The following is a 21,651-nucleotide window of genomic DNA, read 5'->3' as shown; positions in this document are numbered from 1 at the left end:
CATAATGCAATTGAACCAGCCTCTGCAGTGTCCTGAGGTCTGGTCCTGGGCCCAAGGTGAAAATGTAAAATCAACTAAAAAAAATCCTTGCTCTTCATTTTTTTCCTCTCCTTCCAATTTTAGGCCACTACATCCTTGTCTGAGGATCTTCTAGGTACTCTAACACATATCTGAGGGTTGGTTTGTTTCTCCCACTGTTGCTGGTTTCAAGTGTAAGAGACACAAAGAATAAGCTTTTTATATTTCTGCTGCACAGCCAAAGATGCCGACCTGAAGTCACATCTTGTTTAATCTTTATGAAAAACATCTACTTGCTCTAGACATATCACATAGTTATGTCACATAGCTTTACTTCTGTAAGTGTACATTTTATACTTACCTGATCTGCCATTGGCCTTCCGGGTTTACTGATTTTCATTCAATCTTGTGTCTGACCTAAATTAGAAAAATGAAAAGAGAAGGGCTAGGTGCATGTGTGTGCTACAAGTTAGTGTCTTAAAATAAATATAGCTATAGCAGCTAAGGAAGAGTGTACTGAGAGGAAGATTCTCTCCAGTGTGGGTTTTCACATTTTTGTGAATTAGAGCCATTAGAGACCCACAGATATAGTCAGTACTATTCACTTAAGAAAAAAAAAAAACATTATATGGGGATGGAATACCAGGCACAGGTATATATAATTACAAACCCTATTACTCCAAAACAGAAACAAGGTAGAATAAGTTTTAATGAATAAGGTTAAAACTATTTGAGGTGCAAATTGCTAGGTAAAGAAGAGTAGAGTGCATTACTTCTATAGTTCAGAGGTGTCAGACAGGCCAGCAAGGTGAGTGGCATCAGGGAGTCATGGGTCATTTGTACACGCCACAAAATTGGCCTTTGAAGTGGCTTAATTCCATTTTTGCATCGCTTTAATGGTACAGCTGTTTGCATGTGTTGGCAGCGTAATGTGCTTTAATGAAGACCTGTTTGCACATGTCGGCAGCGTAATGTGCGTTAAATGACTTCGGGACACAGCAAAATAAAACATCTCCAAGATGGTTTAGTTTGCTGCGAAGGGAAGCACCAGGCCCCGGGCATCTCAGGGGCTGTGGGACCCAGCGGCAACTTATGGAGGCAGGCTCCACTGAAGAAAAAAAAGTGTCCATCCTGATCTTTTTTTTCCTCCCGGGAGCCTGCCTACCTGCCTGAGCTGCCTGGGGGCCCGGTGCTTCCCTCCACAGCTGCGGTGCTCTCTGAGACTGCTCAGCCCGGTGCTTGTGGGCCGCTGCCACAGAGGGAAGCACCAGCCCTCTCCCGCTTGGCCCACCGGCAGCGCGCCCTCCCTTTCCCACCACCGGAGAGGCAGGTAAGGGTCAGGCCCAACCCTTGTGAACATGCCCTGGGGTTTTACTTCACCCTAAACTGAAGCAGTGTTTTTAAAGACCCACCACTTCAATTTAGGGAGAATTAAACCAAAGTAAACTCTCGTGGCATGTACAAATGCCCATGGGCATTAATGGACCCATCACTTATCCAACCACCACTGAAATACATCCCCAGTGGGGCTCTACACACCAGTATTCAGCAGCAGGCCCCACCCCCAGGAACCCTGCTGTAAGTTTGTTTGCCACTCTGCTATAGATGATTAAGTTAGGTAAAACAAACTTACCATCCCACCTTTTTCAAATAAGAAATATGAATTTAAAATAGAAAATAAGAATAATTAAATCCTTGCCCCATTTTTTCCTCATTGCAGTATATCTATTCACAAAATTTGCCCCAGTCATACCTATCCCTAGATGGTTTTTCTATTCCTTTCTCTTATAAACATCCATGGCTCAATTCCCTTCACTGAGAAAACTGCAATAGTTGAGAAATACCAGTAAGTTTCTTGTAAGAAAGTATTTTTCTAATAAATTAACTAACTTGTACTTCATAAATAGATTGACAGACAGCCACTGAAGGCCAGATGGAGATACTGTACTCACATTGCCTTCAATGGGAAAATTAAATGTAAAATGATACTTATCAAGAGTAAGATTTTTGTGATCTGCCCATAAGGGTGTTAATAGCAGAGGTATAAAGGCAGCGGCAGCACATGGGGTAGTACCGACTGCTTTGCATAGCGCGCCCTTAAAAACATGTTGGAGGAGCGTCCTTGTTGAGTGAAAGCATTTTTTGAGATTTGTGAAGTACCTCTCTGTCTACCAGCTACATTCATTCCTCTTCCCGCCCCCACCCCTCTCCTCCCAAACACACACATTTGTCTCTCACCCACTGACTCATCAATTTACATCTTCGCTGACTGGCTTTCTTGCATGCAGACCAGCCTCTGGCTTCTTTACTATTCATTCCATCCAGGAAGAGCACACACCAACTCCAGATGCTTCCTTAGCCTGATGAAGGGTATTTATACCCAAAAGTTTGTTAAAAAGAATTTTTAACTATATGAGTTGGTCTGACAAAAGAGATCAGATTTACCTGAAGAACCTTGTCTGCCTAAAGGATACAGAGACATTTCAGTGTGAAGCTTTAGCGTCATCACTCAAAAATTTTAATTTTCTCCTCCTGTTGGGTACTGAAGCATTCTAGCTCCCTCCAAATGATATCAGGAAGCAGTTCAGGGTGCAGAGGTAATTCTCTGGTTGCTAAGAGCCTTTGAGGAAAATACTATGTTTAATAAGCTTGAGAAAGAGGGAAAAACTACAAAATACTGAAAATCTCAACTTAGTTCTCTCATATTAAATAGCAGGCAGTCTTGGATGAAAGGCTTGCTATACATTCAAGAGGGGCAGGATTAACACAAAGATATTGAAAACTGCTAAGCCTAGGTGATGAAGGGACTTGATGCTAGCATTTTGAACTATAGCATTAGAAGCCCAGGTTCCCAAACAGCCATAGATGCTTGTAACTTCTAACAATACCCCCTTTCCTTATGGGCACCTTCCAGAGGACCTTGGACCAGGATTTTCATATGTGCCAGGGACTAGGACTAGGTCAGGGGCATGAATATTTTCTTCAGGTTTTCACGACCTGTCTGCAGGGCAATAAATAAAATAGTTCCCCCTCCTTCATTTGGACTTCAGGACTTGTGCATACTCTTCATGCCCCTACACTGTGATGGTTGGTGAGGACAGTATGCTCCTCTCCTGCAAGGAGTTTGCTACCTGTGGTTTTTAAAAAGATACATAAAATGTGAAATGAACCTTCATGGTATTGTTTAGGAGTCCGAGCTTAGAAGTCACAGTGTTGATTTATTTGATAATCTGGAAAAGACAGAGGAACTAGTGGTCCAGCTTGGTAGATAGTTGGGCAGATCAGAGATTGTATGCAACAGGAAACATAAGGGTGGCTTGGTGACCCTAGTCAGCCTGCTCCTTACTAGCTTGTAGATCTTCCTTCAGTTCTTGTATTTGATGTACATATGTAACCAAGTTGATGCCTGGTGGAACCGAAGATAGAGGTGTAGCTCTGGATGCTCACTAGCACAGAGACCAAGCTGGCAAAGAAGAGACTCCATTTTGTGGTGACATGAGGAGAGCTGTTATAGGCAAATTCCAGTGCAGGAAGGAGGGTTATCCAGCTGTCTTGATGGTCATTTGTGAAGCAGTATAAGTACTGTTCAAGGCTCTGGCTAACCCATTCTGTCTGCCTTTTTGTCTGAGCATGATATGCAGAGGTCAGATGTGATACCTTTACTAGCTAGAACAATTCCTTCCAGAACCAGAGACAAACTGTGCCCCTCTGTCTGACAGTCTCTCTGCTGGTAGATTGCAAAGTCAAAGTCCTAAACTCCTCCCCCACCCCACCAAAAAAAGTGACATCGCTGCAGAACCTCAAACTCTTGGTCACCCTTTCAGGACATGTATCCAGTGTCCATGATACAAGATTGCATCCTGGTTTTGGAAGTGACAGAGGGAGAGATTCTGGATGGCATGTTGATCCTGCCCAGAGACATCCTGGATTAGAGCCATTAGTTCAGGGTCCACTGTGCCCAGGACAAAATTCATGGGGTAGGATAGGTGAAAAGGCTTTGGGGCACAAGATACAGTGTTTTCTTCATCAGGAAAGAGCATCTGCCTTTTTGTTCTGGTTACCCAGGCAATATGTGATTACCAAGAGAAACCAAGTGAAAAACAGCACTCAGTGAATTTGATGTGGATTCATGTTTTGAACAGAATAAAGGTCATTCTAGGTTCTTAGGATCTGTGAGACTCTCAGTAGGGAACCTGGCTCCCACCAGGTGTTGGCATCCTTCTTCAAAGGCAGCCTTAACAGCTAGAAGTTCCTTGTCCCAGACTATGTAATGTCTTTCAGATGGGGTTAGCTTCCAGGAGCAGGAAGCATGAGTGTAGGAAGCTCCAAGGCTAAGCATGCTGCTATGCTATGACAGAACTGGAGGCTTCTGTCCCTACAGCCAAAAGTTTCACTGGATCAGGGTGAAGCGGGCAGGGGTAGAGGCAGATACTTGTTTCAAGTGTTCAATTTATATGGAGCCTCTCAGCTCCATGTAAATTGTACCTCCTTCTGAAGTAGGGAGGTAATGAATATCATTAGTTGAGAGGAGCCTAAAATATAACGTCTATAAATCAGAGGTGTAATAAGGCACCCTGGCACCCACAGCAGTGACAACTTCTGGCTGCTGCTGTGTTGCTGGTGTGGTTGTGCCAGTATGGCAGCAACTGATATTTTTCCAACCCCCTTTGTCCATGCAAACCTTATAGCCTTTTATGACCTGGTCACACACTGCCTTGACACAGGAGCTGAGGCTGATGTCATCTACCTGGATTTTAGGAAGGCCTTTGACACAGTTTCGCATCCTATTCTTATAGGGAAGCTAGCAGGCTGTGGAGTGGACGCCTACACAGTCAGGTGAGTGGCCAACTGGCTTAGGGACTGCACCCAGCGAGTGGAGGTGGACACTTCGTTCTTGGCCTGGAAGGAGGTGGGCAGTGGGGTCCTGCAGGGTTCAGTCCTTGGACCGGTGTTATTTAATATCTTCATCAGTGATTTGGCCAAGGGTGTGGAGAGCACCCTCTCCAAGTTTGCAGATGATACCAAGTTATGGGGCAAAGTTAACACACCAGAGGGCAAGAAGCAGATACAGGCCGACCTGGACAGGTTGGATCAATGGGCAGAACAGAATAGGATGCAATTCAACAAAGAGAAATGTAGGTACTCCACCTACAAAGGAGGAATCCCCAGCACACCTATAGGTTGGGGGATGGCCTTCGCAGCAGCTGAGGCTGAGAGAGATCTTGGAGTCATAGTTGACTCCAAGATAAACATAACCCAGCAGTGTAACGAGGCCATCAACAAAGTCAATCGCACCTTGTCATGTATTAGCAGATGCATGACCAACAGATCAACAGAGGTGATGCTCCCTCTCTATGCAGCATTGGTCAGGTGCAGTTGGAGTACTGTGTCCAGTTTTGGGTGCCTCACTTCAAGAGGGACATAGAAAATCTGGAGAGGGTTCATAGCAGGGCCACTTGCATGATTAGTGGCCTCTGTGAAAGACCCTATGGGGGAAGCTGAGAGATCTGGATCTCTTCAGCCTTCACAATACATGTCTGAGGGGAGACCTTGTAGCTGCCTATATGTTTATCAAGGGAGGACAACAGGGAATGGGGGATGCGCTATTTACCAGAGCGCCCCAGGGAGTAACTAGGAATAATGGATGCAAACTAGTAGAGTAGATTTAGGTTAGACAATTAGCAAGAAATTTTTTACAGTAAGGGTGGCCAAAGTCTGGAATGGGCTTCCAAGAGAGGTGGTGCTATCACCTAACCTGGACGTCTTCAAGAGGAGGCTTGATATTCACCTGGCTGGAGTTGTCTGATCTCAGTCCCCATTTCTGCTGGGGGCAGGGGGCTGGACACGATGATCCATTGTGGTCCCTTCTGACCCTACAATCTATGAATCACTGCAGCCACCTTGTCAGTCCATCCTTAGCTCCTCTGGTGAAACAACTGTAGTTCCTCTAATGAAATTATACTAAACCCTGCCTGTCCTGCAGACAATTAGCATAAAGCTTGAAACTGGTGCCACTCTAACACCAGGTGGTGCTGCTGAGGATCTGTAGTCTCTATTACTTCCTTAGCATTCATAAGGTTGCTGCCAAGAATCATAGTCTTGTCTACCCAATCTCTCTCCGCACAGGCCAAACCAAGATGAGGCACTGAAACCTCAGGGGTCACTCCTGATGTTGCTCTTAAAGGAGTTTGGTGTGGCATCCTTCTCAGCAGCATTCTCAAGGGTGTCAGGGAAGCAGCCTAGCCATAGGCATCCCTGAAGGGTGCTATTTGTCCACAGTCAAGTCAAGATTCAGTTACAGAACTGACAGGATCCACAGAGTGGCCTATAGAACTAAGTATGTGGTTCTGCCCTGTGGTCTCTCACTGACCCAGAAAAGTAATTTAAGCTCTCACCATCTGAGTTTCCTTATCTGTAGAATAGGAATAGTATTGATCTACCTCCTAAGAGGAATATTACTATGTAAGGCTCCTACAGTGCACTGAACATGTAAAACACTGTATACAGAGTGGGTCAACTCCAGATACTCACCTGCTGCTATACAAATTAAATCCTTTTCTCACTTTCATTAGTTCAGACTCATGTGCACTTTGCTTATATCCAAGTACACTTATTAGTTATTGGCTATTAGATGACAAGAAAGCCAAATTGAATGAGAAAGTAACAGTGGTTTTGTGGTTTAAATGCTGGAAGGGGATTCAGGAGATCTTTCTTCAGGTCCTTACTCTGCCAGATCTTGAGCGGAGGGACTGTGGGCAACACATTTCTTTTGTGCCCCAATTCTTTCCTTGCAAAATCTTCTACTGTAAGGCTTTGCCTGGATCTAATTAAGACCTGGGCTGATTCTATTTTGCATGTTAAATGGTACTCTCATAATGACAGGAATACATGGAAAGATATATATATGGCAGGGACACAGACAAGCTTTGGCAAGGAAAGAAAACTCAATAATTATCAACACAACAAAGACAAAAGATAGATTATAACAAACAGTAATGAATTAATAAAAAATCATTCTGTGAAAGAATCTTCAGTAGTTCTTATTCACAGTAGAGCAGATACAGACAAAAGAGGCTGAAATTTCATGTACTTTAAAATTATGCATTCTGGATGCAAGCTTCATGTCTGAAACTTGTACCGTAATCGTATCTTCAGGGCTGATTAACTATGATGGAATTATCAGCCAGAATCTGAAAACTTATTTCCTATATTAATATAAATCCCCTTACCACTCATTTTCATCATTAATGGATTTTGCAGTTACATTTTGCCCTCGATGCTGTCCAAACTTTGGCATTTTATTCCAGGAGGACAGTATGGTAGAGATTTTGCCTCTGAATCATAGTGCCAAGGTGTAAAAGCTGGTGTCATCTTCAATATCTGGCACCTAAGGATATTGTATTTGCTAGCAACTAGAACCCTAAAGCTGGAATAAATTTTAAAAAATATCTCTCTTCGGCATCTTAATCACAAGTCCTATATTTCCTTTGTGTGTGTCTAGTTGGTCTACTTGAAAAGTTGTCTGTTCTTGCTATATATTTCTGTGCACCATATGTTGTAGCCAGTAGGTTTTTCACTGATAAAATACTTAACCAAGAAATATATATGAGATTTTTTATTCACAGTTTTTTATTAAACATTTTGCTGAGTTTACTTTGGACATAAATACATAATGTTTATGGCTCATGTTATAACATAAACACTATTATTTGTTAGAAAACATATTCTGTTGTGTACTATAGTGGTTACATTATTTCCGCTTTCCTCCTAATATTGTTCCACGATTACTAAACGTTAAAGTGACATTAAAAACAAATTACAATTTACTTAGCAACATGGTCAAATACAGGTATAAAATTTACTTGTCAGCTGTAAAAGTACCTTTGGTTTGCATCTGATTTCAAAGCAATGTAATACCAATTAGCAGTAATTACAAAACAAACATCGCATGTTGTGCTTAGTTACTGGCTAGAGCTTGAATTCATAATGACATATAGTTTTATAATAAGCTGTAAAGCTTCTTTTTACCTCATAGCCTAATGATATTTATATAGTGCTTATTTGCAAAAATCTTATAAGAAATATAAAATCATAGGCCCAGCCCTGCTGCTATGGAACTCAATGGCAAAACTCATCGATTTTCATAGAAGCAGGACTGTGCTGTGTGTTTTTTTTTTATACCAGTTATGAATGCGTGACAACTGTATTATAGCTAGAATATATGGTGGCTGTCTCCTAAAACTTTAAAATACATTGTTGTACCTGGGCCATCACTAGATCTTGTGAACGCTCTATGAACTGGAATTCCAGTTCAGAGTGCAGAGGGTTTATGGGCTCAGCCCACAATCACCAGAAAGAGAATTGTGTAAATGGGTGCAACCCTTGAAACCTCACAGGCAGCCTCCTACACAAGAGAGGAGTGAAGAATCAGGCCCGGGGCCTTCAGTTTGCAGAGAAGCAAAGGGAAATCAAACCATGCATGATTTACACAGGAAAGCATGTCAAAATTCTTTTACTTTGAAGTAAACAATACTTAATAACAATGTAGTACGTTGATAAAATAAGCCAGGGACAAAACAAAATAAGCATACATCACAGGGACGGGCATGAGAGAGAACACAGGCCCCATTACTAGAACTGACCCTCAAGCCATGCAGAATCCCACCGAAGTCAGTGGGACTCTGTGCTGACACAAGGTCCCCGGTCACAAAAAAACAGATGGCAAGATTTGGGTCCTAGGTGATAATGGCACTGAAACAGAAGTTGAGTGAAGGATATGTTTTTAAATTTTCAATTTGGTACCAAGTGGTTTGTGTTTTTAAGGACTTTCTGGATTTTATTTTTCAAGCAAATGCTGTGAATATTTAGAGAACAAGTCCCAGTGAATCAGCTGTAGAATTAAATTTTAGGGCATCAATATTTCCAAAAAAAAAAAATATTGATTATTTTGGAGGTGTTTTATCTACTGTTAAGCAAAAGGATTCAAGCTTTTCTTTCTTGCACTGTTTAAAATTGGAATCAAATGTTTTGGAAAAGATACTGTAATCATGGGTGACACTGACTGTTTTAGATCAGAGTCTAAGAAATCTTAGTGAGATTAAGCAGTTTGTATTAAAAATGATGGACATAGTTCAAAGTATATGGAGTCCCCTTCTCTCCCCACCTCAACTTGGGGAATAAGAATAGTGCCAAAGTCTATGTCCATCATTCAGGCAATGGACTCCTCAAGTTACTTGCTTGATTCTGAGCAATGTAAACATCTGACATTCATTCCATGTTGGAAATGTGCCAGTCATATTTTATGCTCTTATACCACACTGATGGTCATAGGTTGTAGAGGTCTTAAGAAACCCAAATGCTGATAGTGCTACATTTACCTGGCCTCTCTGTCTCACACTACACTGACATGCAAAGAGGATGTCCCATAGCTTGCCTCTCATTTGGGTAAGCATCCATACTGAAGACTATGTACTTGGAGGTAGTCCTCTGCACTGTAGGCTTTATCTCATTTTTACCACAGAGGTGGCAAATCCATACCATAAAGTAATTTGACCTATAGACCCTCAATGAATGCACGCTTACTGAATGAACCTGCATACAACGAAGACTATAAGTTACTTGTTAGATAAGGCTATATGACCAAGTTCCTACTTGCAATCTGGCCACTCAACACTAAAAGAGTACCCAGCAACCACCAGGAGAGAATGAACATAGCACAGAGTCTGTTACACTCTGCTTTGAGTCCAGCTTTACTTTTATACTGTGAACTTGGAAAACGCTCTTCACCTGAAATTCTGTCAGGCTTAGAAGGGGCAAATACTTCTAAAAGAAGGCCACGTCCTTCCTGCATGCAAAGGTACACTAGAACACACATCGATCTACAGACATTTGCCTGTAGTCATGTGTGAAGTGCACATCAATTGATTTCCAATGCATACCCACACTGGTGATGTGTACTTCCCATAGGTATTGATATATTAATATGGTTTTATGCTCGATACGAACTCACTATAAAATTCACTGCATTTTAGTCTCTTCATTTTAGTTACTTTACTACTATTACAAAATGCAAGTGTATGCATTTAAAAAATTACACATATTTTCTATATAGTTTTGATACTGGAAGCACAATCCATTGCCAGCAATGGAACGAACATACTACAAACAAGTATACCAAGCAGTTGATTAGAATGCACAACTATTCTGTATCTACAATCTGAATTTCTGTTGCATTTTCTATTATTCCTAATCATCATGTGCAAAATCCTACAGGTATACAACATAGATATCATACCTATCCATGCTGATAACACACATTTTTGAATAATACTTTACTGAGCATTAGTAATTATTAGTGTACTTTTAATTTGTTTTGAGACACAGGGTATATCTTCCTGCTAAGTTACTGGCCAAAACCAAACATGCCTTATGGGATCATACTATAAATTACATAGCAATTTCCCAATTAACTCATTAGCTTAATTTGAATATTTGTTTAAAATATTTCCTAATTTGTTAAAATGTAGAGTGCATGCTATATGTCACTTTGAATAAAAAAATAGTGACTTATAGTGAAGCAAAAAATAGCATGTAAAATAGTATGTATTCCTTGCCCTTCACCCAAGTGCTAGTGATCATAAGTATGCAAATATAAAGGGAATATAAATAAAATGGAGATGCTAAAACCATTTAAAAGAGTGCTATATCCGTAACAGTTTAAGCTTCAGACACATCATCAACTAAATGTTTCCAATATCATAATACTGCAGCATGTTTTGAATGGTTGATGGTTCTACTTTGCAGCTGTTACTTATGTGATCAGTCCAACTTACTTCAACGGATTGTTCATCTGAGTAAAGGCAGCAGAGCTGGGCCCTTAGCCTGACATTCCCTGTAAGAAGATTACAGCAGAAATCTCTTTACATCAGAAAATATCTTTAACAACCAGAGAGTTTAGGAATGAAGTCAAATGACTTTGTTAAAAAAAAAAAAAAAAAAAAAAAAAATCACAATTGATCATTGTTTCAGTCACTCAGATATTTAGTAATGGAATCTGCCAAACCATCACAGAAGATACGAGTTCATCCTGTCTCTGCTGCTTGGACTTCTTGTTTACTCTTCTGTGTCCTTGACCTCCAGAAATAACTAATACTGAGCTTGCTTTCATTTTCTTGGATCTCTGTCTTTTATTTTTAAGAGAGATGTTTTGATCCTTTAAAAGCTCATATATGGTACTGTCTTCAGTTCTATGTTCCAGGGAATTTGATCCATGAGGTAATGGATCTAGGGACCCAGAAGATGAAGATAAGTCACTCGTTTGTGTAACAGATCCCACTGAACCTCCCAGCCAAACTCCAGTGTCCTGAATATTACTTAAGGCAGAACCCAGTCTCTCATTATGCAGAGCATTCTTTTGATCATCATCATTAGTTTCTGTGCTTCGAGGCAGACTGCTTCTGGATTTGCTTCTGTTTTTCTTGTTTAGAGCTGTAGCCATAATAAGGAATTTGACTGGACCATTATGTGCATGATAGGATACCATTCCCCTTCCTGAGACCAAAAAAAGAGAAGAAAAATGTTATGTAATATTACTCTTACTCACAGTGGGCCAATGCTTTACACAATAATTAGTGCATTAGACTAATATAACTTTGTCCAAAGAAGCATGTTCATTACCATTTTGTTCATATAGGTACAGAACTGAAACACTACAGAAATTACAAAAAAGAAAATGTACACCCAAGATGCTTTTGAACTGTAATACAAATCAGATACAATTTAGACATGCTTCATTCAAGCTGACATTTGGTTCATAATCTCTTACGTTGTTTTCTCTGTTTTCTCAACAGCATGAGTAAAAGAATCCTCAGCTGACTTGTTGTAGTTGGCACTGTCACAGCCTCAACATCGCAAGCTTTTCCCAACAATTCACAATGGAATATTTGTTTTTCAATTAATCCTACTCCAACCTTCTTGCGTAGCATAACCAAATCTATTCCACTGGAACAGAGCTCGCCTCACCCATGGAGCAGAGAGTCAGATTTGCCCTCACCAATGGCCTCGCATTTATAGGAAAATTGTGAATGAATTCCTAATTTAATGTTTAAAAAAAAATAAAATAAAATAAAATAAAAAATCAAACTGTGGGATACTGAATGGGAAAAAGAAAGATTTCATGGTATTAACCATAATATTGTGTCAACAGCAAACTGCTTAGGATTTAATCAAGAGTTAATAACTTGATGATGTGTGTATTTTTCAGCAACCAAAATAAGAGCAATGATGTTGCATTTTGCCAACTAAGCTGTAATTAAGAGACAGAATATTGATAAAAACATGGAATTTACCACAAAAAAACCCGGAAGGATGGAAGATTCTAGAAATTTTATGCAAAATACGACAATGCCATAATTGCTATTAGAGGAAGTGTCAGAAGTCAGTCAATTAAAAAAATAATAATCAATGCTCTGCTATTCAAATCCCCTTTACTCAACTTGCATATTATAAAAGTACATCTTCCCTAGATTTGATATAGCTAAAACTGAACTTTTTCATGCCCTTAGGAAAACAATCTTAACTAAAAATGAAAGGTAATAAGTTATAATGATGAAAACATAACAGAAGTGGAAAATGAGAGGTGCCTAAGGCAGAATTAAGGATTTTGTTTATTACATTAGCTATGCATTTCCATGTATTAGATCTATTTTTAAGGATTCTCCTAAACATTACATGTCATAGGTTCCCCCATTTTTATAAACCTTTTATTTCATAGACATCAGGGCTGGAAGGGACCTTGGGAGATCATCGAGTCCAGCCCCCTGCCCAAAGAGCAGGAGGTCAGCTGGGGTCATAGGATCCCAGCAAGATAAGCATCCAATTTTCTCTTGAAGGTGTTCAATGTAGGTGCTTGAACCACCTCCGCTGGCAGACTGTTCCAGACCTTGGGGGCTCGGACAGTAAAGAAATTCTTCCTTATGTCCCGCCTGAAACGGTCTTGCAGGAGTTTGTGACTGTTCGACCTCATCATCCCTTGGGGCGCTCTGGTGAACAGATGTTCCCCCAGATCCTGGTGGTCACCCCTGATAAACTTATAGGTGGCCATCAGATCACCCCTGAGCCTGTGCTTTTCCAGGCTAAAGAGTCCCATGGCTCTCAGCCTGTCATCGTAAGATCTGTTTTCCTGACCTCTGATCATGCGCATGGCTCTCCTCTGGACTCTCTCAAGCTTCTCCACATCCTTTTTGAATTGTGGAGCCCAAAACTGGACGCAGTACTCCAGCTGCGGCCTCACCAAGGCCGAGTACAAGGGGAGAATGACGTCCCAGGATTTGCTTGAGAAGCATCTATGGATGTTCCTTTCTATGAAGTTACTACTGGATAGTTTGTCCCTTTGCTGAATATAGTAGGTTTTGTTTTCATTTTGGCAAAGACAAAATTATTTGGTTAAAACAAAAAAGTTGCAGACTGCTTAGATTATAAAGCTTGTCTCCTTCCCTCCATAACTCAGCAGCTCTGCTGGAGTTGTGAAATTCAAATGTAGCTGTGCAGAGGCCATATCTAGCACTCTTATTTAGCCTTGCTTATTGCAGTAGAAGTATTTGCAAAATGATGATGCTTGTGCTTCAGAAATACCAAAATAATGAATCTGAATTCTTCAAAATGTACCAAAATAATAATTGCTGTTGAAATAAAGAATACATCCAAATTTTACATTTCAAGGTCTCAATTTTGATGAAATAGGTCACAAAAAACGATTTACTGAATCAGGGGAAAAAAAATCACTGAATCTCCAAATATGCAAGCCCACACTTCCCGAATCTGGAAACAAACAACCCTCTGACTCCACTACCATTTCCCGTAACAATTAGCATTCCAACATGAGTTGTAAAAATAAGTGTACAGGGCAGCAACACTTCTCTTGTAGTGCAAGTGCTGTTACAACCTTGAACTACAGGTTCTCCATAAATTGTGAATTGAAGAACTACTATCTTGCTCTTTCAGTTGTTGTTAGATGTGCTGGTTCAATAAAGTAAAAATAGATATTGGAGATGTATTGTAAATCTAATTAAAATTAATATAGTTTTATGATAAAGCCTTATATCTATACAATATATAAAACAACATATATTTACTCAATATACATCAAATAGCATACTGAAGAGCAAAACCTTAGCTTAAAATTATCACACTCAAATACAATGAGTTATCTTACCAGTCACTTTTGGAATTCCTTGCAGACGAGGCACTGGTAACGCTACTATAATTCCCAGATTTGTTCCAACCAACAATAAACCATGGCATACTAGTAGACTGGTCACAGAAACACGCTGCTGTCCTGTGTAATTCAAAAAATGCTACATTACTGCATAGTCATAACCTCTGCCTTAATGACAGTAATCTATAGTTAATATGATAAGTTACACATAATATAATTATAGGGCATCTATACACATGCATCAAGGTTGCCCTGATCCACTGTAATTAAACCGCATTGGAGCAGACTCAATTAATCAAGTCTGTTGGAGTGTGGTAATTTTCACTCGCCAGCTGACTACAGCATCACATGTCAGCGTCCCCGTGCTGAAAAATGGTGGTGGGGGCAGTTTAACTAAAGCTTGTTTGACGAGCTTTAGTTTAAGGTGCCCCGCCACCATTTTTAGGACAGGGACACTGATACATGTGATGCTCTGGGTGCTTTAATTAGAGTGGCTCTTGGATCCACTCTAATTAAAGCACCCCCTCTCCCACCTACTAAACCATGTGTATAAACACCCATAGGTTCTGAGTCAGCAAAGCATCTAAGTAGATGCTTAAGTATTCTTATGTATCAGCTTCACCTACATGCTGTGTAACTGCACCAAAACTTCTGAAATGCTGTAATAATTCAATTTTATTGTGCTAAAAACCACCAAATTCCAGTACAAAAAGCAGCTTTTAAAAATAGGTTACTTTTACATATTCTTAGTAGCAATGCTACAATGCATTTTACTATATACAATGGTGGTATATAATTACAACATTACACTGAATTCAAGGCTCAACACTATTCATATTTAATTGACACAACTGCTTTCCCTTTCCTTTTCCATTTCTGAAACAACTTAATGCTTTGGGAGGTTATAGTTTTTATTCTTTGAAAACAAAGAGGGTTTAGCTCATGATAAAAAACTAAAAATAACTGCTTAATACAGTCTAACTGGCCATTTCAAAAACTTAAATTCTCCTAAATGGAAACTAATTTCTTCTATGATGAGGAGTGAAACTGTGCCGTGAATTAGGAACTGGCCGAGACAGAAACAGTATGAACAAAGTTTGTATCTAGTAATCTCAAAATAAGATTTATGATTACTGATTAAAATACTCAGTAACACTCTGAAATAACACGTGAGCATTAATAAGGCAAGGACGTCTGCAGATGACTTTTATTGAGGTTGCTTAGGGCTGGAGAAGATTGTGGCTACATCTAACAGTTGGGTGAATTAGCAGCATGTATATCAAACCTACTTAGAAATATAAATTAAGCATAATGAAAATTCCAAGACAATCTAGATGTTAGTTTCTCTCCATCTGGCTGATAGTAAAAACTCTTACTGTTTTTAATAATCATAACACTGACGTTCCCCTGCTGACAAGGAAATAATTATGCATCTTGCAAAGCTTTGGGGTTGTTTTAGATTAAATATAATGTACTTGATTTCCAAAGTGGCACATGCAAGAATGCTTCTTCACAGCTCATCAGAGGGACAATATTAAAGGAGACTGAAAATGCTACCACTGCAGCCAGAGAGTGGATGACACTGAGGTGATCACAGCTGGATGAAAACAGAGTGCAGCAGATATTTATCATAGGAAAAAAAACATCAGACCCCAGAATAATGCCACAGGCTACAGCCTTGATCTGTTAGTCAAAATGAAGGCAAATCAAATCATATTTATTAAACAAAAGGTTATTATAACGAAGGACTACAATGCCAATTACATATGATGTCACCTGATCCATCTCAGTCAGCTAATATTGCCATTACTTTGATGCTCAGATATTTTGCAGAAGTGTCTGTACACTTGTGTTGATTTTAACAATTCCACAGCTTTTAGAAGCTCAGTTAGAATGAGCACAAACTGTTTCGATTTAGCCCTTACATGAAAATAGAAACAAATCCAGATCTAGATACAACTATTTTTTTTCAATTATTTTTATAGTGAATCAAAAATTATCCAAATCCTAAAGCTACTGAAAGCTTCTCTGGTGTCAAAAACCCATGTTTTTCTGGCCACTTGACACACATCAGTGACAAAAAGGTGACATCTTCCTGAGCAGCAGCAAACTTCCAGTTGCTACTCCTGCACTGCCACTAGTGCTGTGCCCTCTTCTTTTGCTGAAGCCTCAGCCAGAACTGCTGTGGGGAAGGTGTAGGGTGTGGGAAGGAACAGTTCTGCCCAGGGCACAGTACTGGCCAGTTATACTTCTGGAATCAAGATCTGCAGTTTGTGGCTTAGCTTATAGGCAATGCATACAAATCAATGTTAGTACCAACAGAACAAACTGGTGGCCAATTTTACTCTTCTTAAGCAGTCTATTGGGAATATTGCCCAGCTTCATCTTTGTAATCCTTGCAATACATTCGCTAGGTGCTTTACACTGAAAGAAAAATATCAGTGCTTGTTCTCACACAGCAGCCCCGAAAGGACTGCCAACTACTGATTTGCACCTGTGAAGTAATATTATTGTTTCCATATGTGAAAACAGCAAGTGAGTATAGAACAACCTGGAGTCTTAAATACAGAACACAACACTAGGCACGAACCATTGAATGTGAGGTCAAAAGAAAAACTTCTAGCTTTGAATCCTTGGGAAAGCAGGAAACATCTGCATCTGTCTTCATACTGCAGAAATAACTGATGATAACTCATAATGATAACAGTCACTTATTAAAAATATTCATGTGCTGCTTTCTATTGTGAACATTTTGACTTCTATCTTTTTATTACAATGCAGTGTTTTGTGATTTTAATTTTATCCATTAAACACTAAAGGGAAAAATGAGAAAGAAATGGCTCTTGATCAACTGGATGCGTTCTATCCCCTAAGCAAAGGAAAAAAAATATAACCCAGTAAAGATCAATCAAGGGAGAGTGATAAGCATGTAAGTAAAACACTATTATAGTTAAAGGAAAGTTCTCCAATGAAATGGTACCCATGGAGAAATGAAATTGCTAAAGGTGCAAGGGCAGCTTAATAACACTCAGGTTCTTTACAGGCTTACACACATGGTGAGTTTTGCAGGACTCTACAGGACTGCAGCATCAATCTTGATCTTCCTCACATGTCAGCTTCTGATCCTGGCTCAGCAACAGAATTTGTGCATATGCCCCCCTCACAGGGCCCCACTGAAGTGAAGTCTACAAAGGTGCAAGGGCAAGTCTTTACATCCAATGATTAGGCTCCACAAGCAAATTAAACTGTCTTAAAAACCCTATGCTACTGCATATTTAATCAGGCAGTCTGAACTGCTCTCCCTCTTCTTACTACTTGGTTATAACAAATTGACGTAATGAAGTATTGTGTATGTGTGTGCAGGAACTTCAAATGAAAAAAGCAGAGTTTATTTTTTACAGAAAGGAAATGAGGAAATGTTGTTCCCTTTCTCATCAGTTTGCAGGAAGCATGAATGTAACAATAGGAGATGAAAAACAGAAGTTGCCTGTTTGTTCAATAGGTAAAACCTATCATCATACATAAGAGAAAAGAAATCAGACATATCAGAGTAAGCAGAACCTCTCTAAAAGGGCAACTCAGTTAAAGATTAAAAATAATAAGTCTGGTGAAGATAATGCATTTAAGGATATTTACATGCTTAAATACCAGCATCCTGTATTAAATAATAAAATATTAAATGTGACCTTAACACTTCTAAGCTAGTTGGTGGAGGTATGAACTGTGTACAGCAGGATTTTTAATTATTAATATTTTAAAATATGTGAATTAGAGCACATGTATACTAACCACTGTGCATACATGATCTGGGGCAGTAGCTGGGCACAAGCTTTTCCTACCTGGGAAAATACGTAAAACATTAGCAACAGTTTTGTCCATATCTATTTATTTATTAGATTTATGGGCAGCCCTTCCCAAAATAGCCTTGGGCACTTACAAGAAATAAAATAACTAATACAAGCAGTCCCCAGTGTCTTTTCCTAATGACATCTGCTGGGAGGGCAGTACAGCAGTGCACAGGCAATCCAGAAAGTTTTTGGAGAGCTCTGAGGACAACTTCTCAGTACAAGTGTTGGAGAGGCCAATTAGGCATCTTCTTGACTTGCTCTCACAAACAGAGAAGAATTGGTGGGGGATGTAATAGCGGACAGCAACTTGGGCAGAAGCGACCATGAAATGATTGAGTTCAGGATCCTCAGGAATGGAAGAAAGGAAAGCAGCAGAGTACAGACTATGGACTTCAGAAAAGTGAAATCTGACTTGCTTGGGAAACTGACGGGTGGGATCTCCTGAGACACCAGTCTGAGGGGGGAAAGAATCAAGGTTGTACTTCAAAGAAACCTTATTGAGGGTGCAGGAATGAACCATCCTAATACACAGGAAGAGTAGGCAAGTATGGCAGAAGACCAGCTTGGCTTAGAAAGGAACTCTTCAGTGAGCTAAAACACAAAAAGGAAGCTTACAAGAAGTGGAGACTTGGACAAAACTAGGGAGGAGTATAAGAATATTGTTCAGGCATGCAGGGATGAAATCAGGAAGGCCAAAGAGCAATTGCAGTTGCAACTAGAGAGGATATGAAGGGTAACAATAAAGATTTCTACAAGTATATCAGCAACAAGAGGAGGACTAGGGAAAGTGTGGATCCCTTACTAAATCGGGAGGAAACCTAGCAATAGATGATGCAGAAAAAAGGATGAAGTACTCAATGCCTTTTTTTACCTCAGTCTTCACAGGCAAGATCAGCTCCTAGACTACTGCACCTGGCTGCACAATTTGTAGAAGAGGTGAGCAGCTGACAGTGGGAAAAGAACAAGTTAGGGACTATTTAGAAAAGCTGGACATGCACCAGTCCATGGGGCCAGATGTGATGCACCCGAGGGTGCTGAGGGACATGGCTGATGTGACTGCAGAGCTGTTGGCCATTATCTTTAAAAATTAATGGCTATCAGGAGAGGTCCCAGATGACTGGAAAAAGGCAAATATAGTGCCCATCTTTAAGAAATGGAAGAAAGACAATCCAGGAAACTACAGGGAACTGGTCAGCCTCCCGCCAGTTGCTGCAAATCATGGAGCAGGACCTCAAGGAATTAATTTCTAAGCATTTGGAGGAGGTGGTGGTGGTTAGGAACAGTCACCATGGCATCACCAATGGCAAGTCATGCCTGAGCTCCCTGATTCACTTCTATGATGAGATGACTGGTTCTGTGGATGCAGGGAGACCAGCAGATGTGGTATACCTTGACTTCGGCAAGGCTTTTGATAAGGTTTCCCACAACATTCTTGCAAGCAAGCTAAGGAAGTATGGATTGAATGAACAAACTATAAGGTGGATAGAAAACTGGCTGGATCAGAGGGTACTAATCGATGGCTTGATGTCTAGCTTGCAGCCAGTGGCATCCAGTGGGTCAGTCTTGGGGCTGGTTTTGTTCAATATCTTAATCAACAATCTGGAAGATGGGCTAGAGTGCAACCTCAGAAAGACTGAACATGACACCAAGCTGAGAGTAGTAGATAGGCTGGAAGGTAGGGCTAGGATGCAGAGTATTCTAGAGAAATTGGAGAATCAGACCAAAAAATCTCATGAGCTTCAATAAGGAAACAATTCAAAGCCCTGCACTTTGGATGGAACCATCCTGCACCAGTACATGCTGGGGGCTGACTGGCTAAACAGCAGCTCTGCAGGAAAGGGCCTGGGGGTTACAGTGGACAATATGTTGAATAAAAGCCAGCAGTGTGTTCTTGTTCCAAAAAGGCTAATAGCATACTGGGCTGCATTAGCAGAAGCACTGCCAGCAGACTGAGGGATGTGATTATTCTTTATGCAACTCTGGTAAGGCCACATCTGGAATACCGTGTCCAGCCCCCGCTCACCCCCCATTCCCCTACAGAAAGGATGGTGACAATTTGAGAGAGTGCAGCAAAGGGCAACAGAAATTGTTAAGGGCCTGGGGCACATGACTTACCAAGACAGACTGAGGGAACTGGGTTTATTTAATCTGGAGAAAAGACGACTAAGATGGGATTTAATAGCAACCTTCAACTACCAGTAAGGAGGTTCCAAAGAGGATAAAGTTAAACAGTTCTCAGTGGTGACAAATGGTCTTAAGCAATGGTCTCAAATTGCAGCAAGGGAGGTTTAGGTTAGATATGAGAAAAAAACTCTCTCACTAGGCGGGTAGTAAAAAACTGAAGCAGGTTACCGAGAAAGACTATGGAATATTCATCCTTAAAGGTTTTCAAGACTAGGCTAGAAAAAGCCTTAGCTGGGATGATAGAGCTAGGGATGGTCCTGCTCTGAGCAGGGTATTGGACTAGATAACCTCCTGAGGTCCCTTCCAACCCTCATTTCCTATGATTCTTTCCTTAAAAGAACAATAGTCTACTCCTGATGCAAGTCAAGGAGTTCCACCCTCAGTTTAAACAAAGAGATGTGCTTTAGGTGCTGAAAATCCCAGTTTGTGACTTTACTGTGTTCACTAGAAGACTGTCAATTAAATAGGTGTTATTTTAAAATGTACAGGAAAGTAACACTTCTTGGAGTTCCTCCTTCCCCCAGCTAGAACTTCTGTAACTCAACCCAGCCATATGTCAATAAAACTACAGACTTTGCTGCAGGGAGCTTCTTCTAGGTGTAGCAGAGAAAAAAGCTTTAGAAAACCATCATTATTCCCCAGAGCAGGTACATCACAATAGCTTAGACGCTGGTTTCATCTATGTCAGTTGACTATGTAATGGCCTATACACCCAAGCATAACTAGAATGCATTTTAAGTTTTCAAGGCTTAGATAAGGTGGGAGGCAGTGACATAGCAAGCAGCTTCTTCAGCTGAGTGCTCTCCTGTAGTGGTGACTTCCTCAGCCTAGTCATTCTTGTGTTTTCTGTGTCCTTAAGTGGTGTAAAAGGATAAACAACCAAACCATGGAGGATTCAGGAGAATTCTCTCAAGAACATGAAATTATTCCTTCATATATACTCATTGAAAGGTTTCTTTTTCCTGCTATCACTCCTAAATGTAAGTTATGAGGCACTTCCAGGGCCAGAATTAATCAAAATGCTCAATATAGAAAACGCAACACTACTATTGGCTCAAGTTTGCTTTGTCTGTCTACTACAATATCATTAAACTCTGGTGACAATCACTTCACAACATCAGTTCACTTAATTTTGTGCTTAGTATTCGGCACTGTGTTGCAATGTTATCTTGTCCAAGGTAGTGAACAGGCACATTCTTTGTGGTAGGAAAGGCAGGCAGTTAAGGCAAACATTTAAAGTTGTACGCATGTGGCAATAAAGTTATGTTCAGCATTCATTTTAGTGTTGCTTTAACAGAACTTGTTATTATTTATATAAAGTTGTTATTATGGCTTCTTTGTCTTGCTGACAATGTAGCCCAAGGAGTCCAGATATTTGACAAACCT

At 40.2% G+C, this 21,651-nt stretch overlaps 1 protein-coding gene across 6 annotated transcripts in view; it reads right to left on the bottom strand.

The window, feature by feature from the left end:
• Positions 1-7,618: 7,618 nt before the first annotated feature.
• ARHGEF10 (Rho guanine nucleotide exchange factor 10) overlaps positions 7,619-21,651 on the bottom strand; it is a 197,132-nt gene continuing 183,099 nt past the window's right edge. For all 6 annotated transcript variants that reach the window (XM_090033304.1, XM_090033312.1, XM_090033322.1 and 3 more), the window contains 2 exons: positions 14,231-14,353; positions 7,619-11,568 (listed from right to left, as the gene is read on the bottom strand). In XM_090033304.1, coding sequence (XP_089889430.1) covers positions 11,051-11,568; positions 14,231-14,353 — 641 coding nt within the window. In that variant the 3' untranslated portion in view covers positions 7,619-11,050. The remainder of the gene's footprint in view (positions 11,569-14,230; positions 14,354-21,651) is intronic.

The sequence above is a fragment of the Crocodylus siamensis genome, chromosome 1 (genome assembly GCF_052110815.1).
Source record: "Crocodylus siamensis isolate JL-2025a chromosome 1, ASM5211081v1, whole genome shotgun sequence".
Classification (NCBI taxonomy): Eukaryota; Metazoa; Chordata; order Crocodylia; family Crocodylidae; genus Crocodylus; species Crocodylus siamensis.
This window is presented reverse-complemented; position numbering and strand designations above follow the sequence as displayed.